Below are 12,389 nucleotides of genomic sequence, written 5' to 3' on the forward strand. Positions count from 1 at the left end.
TAGGGACAATTCAGAGCACCCAATGAACCTGCCGGAGTACCTGGAAAAAACCCACGCATCCAGGGAGAACATGCAAACTCCACCCACGAAGGCCGAAACCTGGACTTGATCTTGCGTCCTCAGCACTGGGAGGCAACCGTGCTCACCAGTCAACCACCGTGCCACCCTGTTGAAATAAATGAAGTAGTTAAAGTATGTAAATAAAATGGAACATTTAACTAAATGTTCATATTCAATTATTCAAATCAATATTGACTCAATTGCATAAATATTTAAATGCAAAATACATATTGAAATAATTAATATGAAAATAAGCAGTGAAATATGCAAAATATTGAGACAATATTGAAATAGAAATATTGAATAAATATGAATAGAAATAGAAAATAGAAATAAACTTTGAAATAAGCAAAACAAATACGAAACAAATACGTCAATATTAAAACAAATATATACTGAGATTTTTTAATTGAATTATTGGAGCCTATCTCAGCTGGCTTTTGGGCAGTAGGCGGGGTACACTCTGGACTGGTTGCCAGCCAGTCGCAGGGCACACAGAGATGAACAACCATCCACAACGCAAGCACACCTGGGGACAATTCGGAGCGCCCAACTAACCTGCCATGCATGTCTTTGGAATGTGGGAGGAGACCGGAGTACCCGGAGAAGACCCACGCAGGCACGGGGAGAACACGCAAACTCCACACAGGAAGGCCGGAGCCTGGACTCGAACCGGAGTCCTCAGAACTAGGAGGTGGACATGCTAACCACTCAACCACTGTGACACCAGAACTTTTCATTATTTATTACATTTTGGAAAATCACATGACACCTCTTACTAAACAGGTCTATCAATCTAAAATATTCATTTGAGTGGGGAAATAAATCTCATACAAAATGATCGATTACAATTGTGGGAGCAAAACATCATCGCGAACTTCGAGTCATAACATGACATGCAAGTGGAATTACTCGCAGAGGAGTTTTATCCCGTGTCCAAAAGTAAGGAAACATTTTCTTGTTGTCAGACAAATGTGGCCAATCAGAAGGAACAGTTTTGCATAATTCAGTGTTTGTACGAGATTCAGAGAATGAAATCTTTCTTTCGTTTGTGTCCACGTGAACTCGGATCCTCCGCAGTCTCACTGGCGGATTCCACGATCCAACTGCCCCAACAAACTTTCGGTATTTATCGTCAAAACGTGCAATGCTCCATGTGTCCATTTCACTTGGCAAACACGGGTGCCCATATGCCACACCCAGTTTCCACTGTCTGTTGTCTTCCACATCAACATCCCACATGTGCGTTCCCGAGGCCAAAGCAGAACCAAGCACGTCATCGTTCCACTTGAATCTCTCTGGATTGTTTGGACGCTGCTGTTCTTCTTGACAACTCACACTGGTCAGATCGTCGGACAGACTGAGTTTTAGACAGGCCGTGTTTGGGTCCAGAATGACAGGACTGAAGGAGACCGTCTCCTTCATTCGTTCCCACACGCTGAACTTGAGGTTGCCCACATGCTTGACTTCGTCCAGCAGAGCTCCTCCTTTGAGCCGCTCTGGTTTGTCGGGCAGCTTCTGGATTCTGTTTATCGTATTCTTTATGTTCTCTGTGAAACAAACGGGGTCAGAGGTCAGCTGCTCCTCTGTGCTTCTGACCGCGTCTGACAGAGTGGATATGACTCTGTCGAGAGTCTCAATCTTCTCCTTCATCATCCGACTCTTCTTCTCCTCTTCCTCCCTCACAGCTGACAACCTGGCCTCCTCCTGAGCGAGCAGGAAGCGACGAAGCTCCTCGAAATACTTCTTTATCTTGCTTTCCACCTGCTCCCTCTGGACCTTGATGTACGTCGCTTGTTCATTGCAGAAGTCTCTTGCCTCAATGTCATCTTTCAGTCTTTCCTTTGCTTTCTGCAGGCCATCCTGGAGTTTCTCTTTGGGATCCACTGAGGCTTGTGAAAAGGCGTCACACACGTTCCTCAGGGCTAAGTTTGATGGCAGATCCATCGTTCGACACCTTTTTCTACAGACTGGACACGATTGATCTCCTTTCTCCTCCCACCACTGCTCCACACACGCGCGACAGAAGCTGTGACTACACGGCAGCATGACAGGATCTTCAAAGATCTCCAAGCAGGTTGGACATTGGAGATGGTCTTCAACTTGGCTGTCCATGGTCCTTGCGAAGAAACGGACTCAGTCGACAAGCTTCCAACGTTCACTCTCATGTGAGCCGCAGTGCGTCTGTCAGTCACAAGTGAAGGAAATATTTGAGTTTGAAAAAGTCCCCTACTGCTTCAGTTTTCTGACTGGACTGCATCCGCACCAGTGATCTGCGAACACACAAAAACATTTTACCACTTGCACATCAAAAAGAATATTGAAATCACACATCCGAGTAAAATCAAGTGAAGAATAAAACAAAACAAAGCACATTAGCTTCATCTAAGGGATAGGCTCCTGCACCCTCCGCGACCCTTGCGAGGAGTACGCGATTAAGAAAATGGAAGAATGGGCATTATGGGAACTTGCTTTAAAAAGGGATGATTCATTATTATTGATTAAAGAGGTGAAGCCCCACATCAACAGTTGGACAGGGTTCTTGCAGGAATAACAAAGTTCAATTTTAGGCCTTTTTTTAAAAAACAAAACAAAAAAACCAAAACAAAACATTTTAGACCATTATGACAAAAACTTTACACCAACTTTGAGACCCCCCTCCAAAAAAAAATAAAAAAAATGTAACATTCAAACACACGGAACTTGACGAGTTTACCGGTAATTTGACTGACACATTTTTATGCTAATAATGACTGCGGTGACAAAATTTGCAGTGCAGTAGTGTGCACAGAGGTTTTTTGTTTTTTTTTAAATACTACATGACTTGTAAATATAAAGGCAGAAAACAGCGTTATAGACGTATTAAATTAACAAGTGCCAACGAGAAGGTAGTCTACCCTCAGATGGGGGGTTGGGGGGGAAGGGGCTAAAATCAAGTGGATTCCTGTCATGAAACGGATCAGGAATGAAGGTGAGCATTTCATATTCATATTCAATCCTCTAAGTGTGTCTTGTCTGGGGGCATGCTCCCTTGGAACATTTCACATTTTAACACTTCAATTTGATATTTGCATGGGATAGGACTGCAAATTGTGAAAATCCATGCATAAATTGAAATGCACAATTTTTATACTGTATATCAACTGGTTATACATTCGTTTGATGAACTTCACAAGCGACACGGTGCCGATCGACTGTGTCTTTTTTTTTTTTTTTCCCACTCACACAAACGTAAATGGTCTCCCAGACAGGAAAGCGAACCGATGCCAACGGGGACCGAAGGAAAGTGACGGTGCCACTCCTCCACCCGGAGCACGGACGGTGACTTCTGCTCGGAAATCCAAAACATTTGGTGACGCACACGCGGTGACGTCACACGGGAACGATCTCTTGATTGAAACACACGTGTGAACACGCACGCACACGGTAATTATGAAACTACACGGTGATGGTGCCTGACGTCAAGCGCAAAAAACACCTCTATGTCAGTGACAATATTCAACGCAAGGGTCTCACTTAAACGTGACGTCAACTATGCGCACACGTATAAATTTAGGGGGCTCCAGGTGGAGGAGTGGAACCGGGAGAGCACCCGCCCGAGCGCTCTCTGGCTCTCGCGCGCGAGTGTTTACCCCCGTTGGTCGCAGTGGGACAGACACACACGCGCAACTCCTTCCCCTGCTCCTCCACCCGCCATTTAACTTATTATGAATCCAGTGAAATTGTATTATTTGCCCTTTATTCCCTACCTATAATCATTTTGTTGTGAAGTAGCATATGTCTCACACAGCACAAGCAAATGAGCATAAATGAGCCGAATGGCCACGTAATTAGCTAGTTTAAAATGCTATATGCTAATTTAATAATACTTAACGTGAGAACCACCACATAGACTAATGACGGTGAAAGGAAGCTCTCTGTGATGTATGCATTGAAAAGCATTGGACTTTGGATCATTGTAATTTGATTTGTGATTATTTTGACTTCAAAATGTAGTGGGGGAAAAAAAAAAATCATGCAAGTCGGACATGGATTCGCTATGGCACACAGGTAAGTCACGGCTGGACAACAAATTGTTCCAGGGTACCTCCAACCAATTCTACAAGTCAGGCTACACAAGTGCAGAATGTGTTCTTGACACGCAGTCATTTTGGTACTCTCGGTTTGAAAGTTTGTGCTCTGTACAAGGGCATGGACATTACTGGTTACCATTTCAGGCAACCTCCTTCTATGACACAAAGTGGCTGCAATGGATGCACAGTCGAATGTGAACTTGCTTGGGTGCAATTTTTTTTTTGGTATCCTTTTGTAAAGTGGTTCCCATGTTGAGCCAATAAGGTTTCAATGAATATTTAATTTTAGTGTCTCAACTATTATATAACCCTTGAATAAAATATTACTTCTGTCTGTAGTTAATTGTTGCATGTTATTTTTTTTATTTTTTTTTACCGTTTGACATTTGATGGACTATATTTCAACATAAAAGAAAGTCCTTATGAAAGGAAATGATGCAAACTCCGTTAAAAATAAATAAATATTCACTAGTATGCTTTTTTTCTTCTCATGTTCTTTCTTTGGTGCGATGGTGTCACATTTGTATAACCAGAATGCCGTTGCAAGATTTTTTTTCTAACTTTTCACCTATTTATCTCATCTTTATCCTTCATTTTTAATTTACCATTTATTTATCCCTGAACAGTCATGTAATGTGGATGTCCTGTGAATAAAAGTTGTTTGAACTTGAATTGCAATCTGTTTTCTTTTTCAGTCATTTCAGTTTACATTCATTCATTTCATTTTGTTCATTTATTTCAGGCAGCAGTCAACATCAATATATCAATTTTACTAGACAAATTGGACTAAATCTAGCCTGAAAAGGAGTGGGAAGAGGAAAAACTTAAGTCCCACCCCCAATGTCATTAATATCAAGCTTTGAAAACAAATTTAGCGACTTTCCTGCAAACTTGCAGTAACCAACAGCAGTTTTCATGAATACTGAAAAACTGTTTACAAACAACTAAATTTAACCAACATGACATCAACAGCTTATACCAGCAATGGTAACAAAAAATAACTACCAGCTTGGGTAAAAGAAAAACAGACACAAAACTAGAGCTGTGAGCAGCTATAAAGAGCCCTCGCAACTCGGGCCACGTTGGGGTACTTGCACAAATTGTAAATGTTTTTGCCATGCTTTGTGTTTGCAAAGTTTCATGGATAGGCCAAAAATGATGCGCAATTAACAAAATAAAATCAAAATGATTTGGCACATGGCTATAGAATAGTTTTTTTGTAGGTATGTCTCCCAATATTCACACGTTTAGCTGAATCATATAATCGGAAATACTTCATAAAAATGTCTAGAGGGCGCTATTGAGCCATTTATTACAAATTGCACAAGAAATCTCTAAATAATTCAGGTTTGTGTCAGGCCAGATGTGTGTGCAAAGTTTTGTGAGTTTTTGCCCATGTTTACATTCTCAAAAAAAGCATTTTTCTTTGCAAACAATGCAATCGCTACAACAAAGGCGTGCGACAAAATAAAACATTTCAATAACTTTTCATCTTAAAAATGTTACGACTCGACAGAGTCGATGAAAAAACAGATCCCAGAAACGCAGGCTCAGAGGAGGAAAAATACAATTTCGATTTATTTTTGACAAACCGAAAAAGTTAAGCTTGCGCGCAGGCAAGACTACGAGAATAACACAAAACACTTGCAAACGGCAAGGAGTACTAACGTAACTGAAAACACTTGCAAACGGCAAGGAACACTAACGTAACAAAAAACACTTGCAAAAGGCAAGGAACACTAACGTAACTGAAAACACTTGCAAAAGGCAAGGAGTACTAACGTAACAAAAAACACTTGCAAAAGGCAAGGAACACTAACGTAACAAAAAACACTTGCAAAAGGCAAGGAACACTAACGTAACAAAAAACACTTGCAAAAGGCAAGGAACACTAACGTAACTGAAAACACTTGCAAAAGGCAAGGAACACTAACGTAACTGAAAACACTTGCAAAAGGCAAGGAACACTAACGTAACTGAAAACACTTGCAAAAGGCAAGGAGTACTAATGTAACAAAAAACACTTGCAAAAGGCAAGGAACACTAACGTAACAAAAAACACTTGCAAAAGGCAAGGAACACTAACGTAACTGAAAACACTTGCAAAAGGCAAGGAACACTAACGTAACAGAAAACACTTGCAAAAGGCAAGGAACACTAACGTAACAAAAAACACTTGCAAAAGGCAAGGAACACTAACGTAACTGAAAACACTTGCAAAAGGCAAGGAACACTAACGTAACAGAAAACACTTGCAAAAGGCAAGGAACACTAACGTAACAGAAAACACTTGCAAACGGCAAGGAACACTAACGTAACAAAAAACACTTGCAAAAGGCAAGGAACACTAACGTAACTGAAAACACTTGCAAAAGGCAAGGAGTACTAACGTAACAAAAAACACTTGCAAAAGGCAAGGAACACTAACGTAACAAAAAACACTTGCAAAAGGCAAGGAACACTAACGTAACAAAAAACACTTGCAAAAGGCAAGGAACACTAACGTAACTGAAAACACTTGCAAAAGGCAAGGAACACTAACGTAACTGAAAACACTTGCAAAAGGCAAGGAACACTAACGTAACTGAAAACACTTGCAAAAGGCAAGGAGTACTAATGTAACAAAAAACACTTGCAAAAGGCAAGGAACACTAACGTAACAAAAAACACTTGCAAAAGGCAAGGAACACTAACGTAACTGAAAACACTTGCAAAAGGCAAGGAACACTAACGTAACAGAAAACACTTGCAAAAGGCAAGGAACACTAACGTAACAAAAAACACTTGCAAAAGGCAAGGAACACTAACGTAACAGAAAACACTTGCAAAAGGCAAGGAACACTAACGTAACAAAAAACACTTGCAAAAGGCAAGGAACACTAACGTAACTGAAAACACTTGCAAAAGGCAAGGAGTACTAACGTAACAAAAAACACTTGCAAAAGGCAAGGAACACTAACGTAACAAAAAACACTTGCAAAAGGCAAGGAACACTAACGTAACAAAAAACACTTGCAAAAGGCAAGGAACACTAACGTAACTGAAAACACTTGCAAAAGGCAAGGAACACTAACGTAACTGAAAACACTTGCAAAAGGCAAGGAACACTAACGTAACTGAAAACACTTGCAAAAGGCAAGGAGTACTAATGTAACAAAAAACACTTGCAAAAGGCAAGGAACACTAACGTAACAGAAAACACTTGCAAAAGGCAAGGAACACTAACGTAACTGAAAACACTTGCAAAAGGCAAGGAACACTAACGTAACAGAAAACACTTGCAAAAGGCAAGGAACACTAACGTAACAGAAAACACTTGCAAAAGGCAAGGAACACTAACGTAACAAAAAACACTTGCCAAAGGCAAGGACCGAATAGATAACACAAAACACTTGCCACCGGCAAGGACTACACGAAATATTTACACGATATCAATCAAACACGGAATAACAACAAAAGGCGACGCGGAGACACACACGTGAATACAAAACTAAACCAAGAACGACAGCAGATTCAAAACTTTACCAAACAGGAAAACGCGGAGAACACTTGGACACAATGGTGAGCAAATAATAATCCGACAGCTAGCAGTTGCTGCTCGGAGTCCTTTTAAAGTCTTGATTACTAAAACGTTGCAGGTGCGGCGCTGGGGAACGCCCCCCTCGTTACTGGCACTGAAAGACACAAACACAACAGGGCAGAGATCCGAACCATGACAAAATATCTCAAAGAAACCGTCCCATTGCTAATATAGTTTGAATTAATCTAATCTCCCTGGGAGATTAGATTGGTTTGGCAACACAAAGATGCTAAAATCTGATTGGTACAAAAAAAAAAAAAAAGTAACATAGCTGCGTGTAAGAGAAATGTTAGGAAATTAAGAGACTGTTGAGAATAAATTAATACAATTTCATGAAATAAATATTAGAATTTTTATTGTAAATGGAGGGCTTCTGATCGTGTTTAGGCCAGCAGAGACCGCCTAGTGCCTTCCACTGCATTTTACTCTCATAACATGCTTTTAAGGTTTTTGAGCCCATGCTGTGAATTTTCATATCTCACCACTTCTCTCTACTCTTTCTGTGTCTCTTTCACTCTCTCTCGCTTTCTCTCTTTTCCCGTCTGCCTGTAGAGTGAGTACAGCTCGCATCAGACAGACAGACAGACAGGCAACCGGTCCTCTGTCTCGCCTTAAATCACAGCAGCTCCGGAGGGAAGCTGGATAGCAAGGGAGGAGGAAGGAGGGAAACTTGTCAGAATAAAAAAACAACATTAGACGTTTTTCATCATGATGTTGCATGTATTTATGGCTCAAGCATTTCTTATACTGTAGCAATTAGAACCTCGTAAGTCATGTGAATAAGGCAAAGTGATCGAAAAAACTGGAAATACATGAAGGATGATTTAGTTTCCTTTTTTAACGCCATAGTTGAATATGTGATATATCAGTCATAAAAATACTGTATCTCACTTGTGGTCAGATTTGCAAATAAAAGGAGTACAAATATTTAAATTACTTAAGTGGAATTTTCACATACGTTAATTAACTCTGTGACCACGTTTAAAACGCAAAACACTCGTATCTCAAATCACCTTTTCCCATTACAATAACAGAAATGCAATTAATTCATTCCAGCCCCCACAAAAATCCAGCCCATTTTTTGGAATGTGTGTTTTTAATGAAGAAAATAATTTTATAACATTGTACTTTGAAAATTGAAAAGCAGTTTGCGCATCATAATTAAGCCATTGCCATGCCTGCTTGTGTGCGCAACTTGGTCACCAGATGTACGTAGTATAATAGACAGAGGTGGAATTTTGAACATCTGTCATTTGGCAATCGTCAAGAGTCAGGACCCCCTTTGTCATTGTCAGTCCGTCAATATTCCAAGCTGAACCCCATTGTAATCATCAATCTGTCAATCGTCACTAAAATGGGCATTCTGCCATGCGATACGGAATGCCCACCTCTGGGAATTGTATTTGTACAGACCATTCCAAAAAACTTGAATATCTTGGAAAAGTTGATTAAGTTCCATAATTCCATTCAAAAAGTTAAACTTTCATCGATTATAGATTCAGGGTCCACAATTTAAAAATTTAAAAGTATTAATTTGTTTATAAAACCCAAGAAAACTGTCTTTCAAAAAATGACAATGTTGACGGAATGCCCACCTCTGATAATACAGTCACGCGTACACACACACGTAAAAAAAAAAAGTTTCAAAACTACTAATATCACTAAGTGACTCCGTAAGATGCTGTAATATTAAAAGGCCTCAAATCGATACACCATTCCAACGCCAAAGTCCAAAAGTGTCCCGGCGTCGGTATGCACCATCTGATTAATGTAAAAATCACCGTCGTAAAACATCGGATTCCGTTGGGGACCGTCTGGGAGGCATTTTCAGCAGATTTGATATGTCCAATCGACGTCGGCCCGTTGAGACATTTGATCACTCTGATTGGATGTTACCTAGCATGAGGAAAGAACAGAACATGACAAATATGGATAATCAAGCCTTTACAATTTTGCTTATTTTGCACATTATCATTATTGGGTGTAATTATGAGAACAGAAGATATTTTCATCACTATGGTTACAATACCATTAAAGGGTCTGACGATCGAGTGGTGAAAGCCAAACTATGGCAAGACATGGAGAGTAAGTGGATATATTAAGTAGGATTTACTTTTATATTGCGCGATACTCTGTAAAGAGCCTGAGGATGTGCTTCGCGTGGGAATGCATCGTGCAGTGTTTACGTTTTTATGTCCCACCCCCCCAGTAAGAGCTTTGCGGTTGCCTTTTTCTAACAATGATGAATGATGACTTCTGCCATCGATGGTATGGAGAGGGATTAGTTCTCAAGCATGCGCAGAAGGTACTTAATAATTCACGTTGGTATCTAGTCTGTTGCGGTATGTACTTCCGTCATTTTTCCGGCGTGACGTGCCGATGGTCATGCTTGACGCCACAGGTGATAATCATCGGTCAAACTTGGCTGACGTCGGATTGGTGCATCAAGGCCTTTAGTCGTTTTTCACAAAGGAAAAAGAATATATGCCTGACAGTATTTAATCTTTATTTATGTATTGATCCAGCACTTATGTTCACATTGTTGCTAAAAGCATTACAACACCGCCACATAGATGCTACTTATTAAACCTGTCTATGGGATTTTGCATTGTTTGTTAGCATTAAGCTAAGCCGACCTATCTTAGACAGATATGATGTTGCTTCTTTTTGTTATCAATTTTAAAGGAATAAAAGACTTATGAAAAACTAACCAGCAATTGTATGAAATGGTTAATTTAAACTCTTCCCTGAAATAAATTGTCAATTTATGTTGAGCGATTACGATTTTATAGCACTTCTTATGAATATTTTTACATTAAGTACAGTATCGGCCATTTTGGACAGTCACGTGATGCATCGTGTGCAAAATACTAGGGATGTAACGATATCCAAACATCACGATACGATATTATAACGATATGAAGGTCACAATACGATAATTATCACGATATTGTGGGGTCGTTGGTGATATTTAAAAAAGATCACAATATTGTAAAAAAGAGCTCATACTAAAAACAAATAAAAAAAATAAAAAATAAAAATAAAAAAGGTTTTGCATGTCTTATCTAATGATGTGATCCTCACGAACAACTCTTTGCCCATTAAAAATTATGGTACAAGAACGAAAGTAAACAATGGCATTGTAGAAAAGGTTTTGTTGAAAAGAGTATTGGAACTAATAAAGATTCCACTGAAAGATAAAATACAATATATCAATGTCATTGTTTTTAAATTTCAAGTTCCTTTTTTATTTTTTGACTTTCAATCTAATGGCAGAAGGCAGGAAGCTGAAATTGAAATATTGAAAAACAAAAGCACTTTTCATTACGGATGTAACAATATCCAAACATCACGATACAATATTATCACGATATGAAGTTCACGGTACAATAATTATCACAATATTGTGGGGACGTTAGCGATATTATAAAAAACATCACAATATTGTAAAAAATGAACTCATACTAAAAAAAAAAAAAAAATGCACAATATTGTGCCTTTGTACATAACAGCAATGCATATAAACCACCTACAATCTCTAATAACAATATTGAGGCACTTGCTAAAGCACACATTGATCGCCTCACAAGAAAATTAGGTTCCCCTTCATCTGACAATTAGCATAGATTTTAAACATAGAAGGCCAAAACATCCCTAATGAAAAATACATTGCACTAATAAACTAGCCACTAGAGGGTGCTAGAAATGCACAAATGGAAATCAACCTGACTTTTTTAACAAATGTGATCCTTTCAAATATTGTGAACATGACGACGATATTGTGGCAGTTTTAATATCGCAATATTGCCCTTATTGTGACATCCCTATAAAATACACATTTGAATGACATGGCTCCAGTGACAACAAAGAGACTCACAAGGAATTATTTCGTCCGACGTCGGACATCAAAGGTGGAATTATACCCCATAGCAAAGAAGCACTTCTTCAAACTCAGTACAGCCACGGAGGACTTGCCAAAGATATGTGTCCAGCCGAAAGCCAGGTTGAAACTGGCCGATAAGGAGTACTCATTCAGCTAGCCTAATTGAAGTTGGGGAACGTCTGCAAGTCGCCATTGACATTGTTCAGTCCGGAAATGTAATTTTTGTGGACGGTCCCTAACCTGGGCAGTAAACGTCCAGGTGACTTTTACTCTGCTAGGCCATGCTACATGTTGTGTGCTAATGTGTGCTTTAGCCCACATTAGGAGAGGCCACCCCCCAACGACCCACCCCCACACGGAATGACATGAAACCTCACGTGCTGAAGATTTTGCTCTGATCAGAATTGGCGCAGTAATTGGGATAGAAGACAGCATTTTTCTTGCCCATTACGTTAGCAAACTCCCATTCAAGTAAACGAGAGCGGCTGTCACTTACGCACCGGATACGTCATCACAATCACGTGACCAAAATAATGGCGTTCACCACGGTATGTTCTTATTTTGATACTTACTCAGTTTAAAAGAAAATTCAGGGAATAAGATGCCAGAGATATTTGCAATGTCTAATCCAATACTGGAAAATGAGTTAGAAGTCTTGTATCGCTTTAAGTTGCTTAAATGTTTTTAACTACAACAATACCAATGCTAGTTTCATTAGTCCCTTTATTGCGTTTCCTATAACCAGTATGTGTTAGCATTAAGCTAGCATGGTCATTTCTAAGGCAAATCCACA

At 39.5% G+C, this 12,389-nt stretch overlaps 1 protein-coding gene across 2 annotated transcripts; it reads right to left on the reverse strand.

Moving 5' to 3' along the window:
- Window positions 1-898: 898 nt before the first annotated feature.
- Window positions 899-11,607, reverse strand: LOC144016690 (E3 ubiquitin-protein ligase TRIM35-like). Of its 2 annotated transcripts, XM_077518015.1 has the most exons (3): window positions 11,591-11,607; window positions 9,495-9,609; window positions 899-2,333 (listed from the first exon to the last, which is right to left on the reverse strand). In XM_077518015.1, exon 3 carries the CDS (start codon window positions 2,173-2,175, stop codon window positions 928-930), a length of 1,248 nt encoding a protein of 415 aa, XP_077374141.1. In that variant the 5' UTR covers window positions 2,176-2,333; window positions 9,495-9,609; window positions 11,591-11,607; the 3' UTR covers window positions 899-927. The 2 variants fall into 2 exon arrangements, with proteins under 2 accessions (XP_077374141.1, XP_077374140.1); XM_077518014.1 differs by lacking the exons at window positions 9,495-9,609; window positions 11,591-11,607 and adding an exon at window positions 3,286-3,405.
- Between the last annotated feature and the right edge of the window lie 782 nt (window positions 11,608-12,389).

The sequence above is a fragment of the Festucalex cinctus genome, chromosome 3 (assembly GCF_051991245.1).
Source record: "Festucalex cinctus isolate MCC-2025b chromosome 3, RoL_Fcin_1.0, whole genome shotgun sequence".
In the NCBI taxonomy this organism is placed as follows: domain Eukaryota; kingdom Metazoa; phylum Chordata; class Actinopteri; order Syngnathiformes; family Syngnathidae; genus Festucalex; species Festucalex cinctus.

Bases quoted from the DNA above. Each gene is read 5' to 3' on its own strand.
- LOC144016690 (XM_077518015.1), bottom strand. From the start codon at position 2,175: ATGGACAGCCAAGTTGAAGACCATCTCCAATGTCCAACCTGCTTGGAG.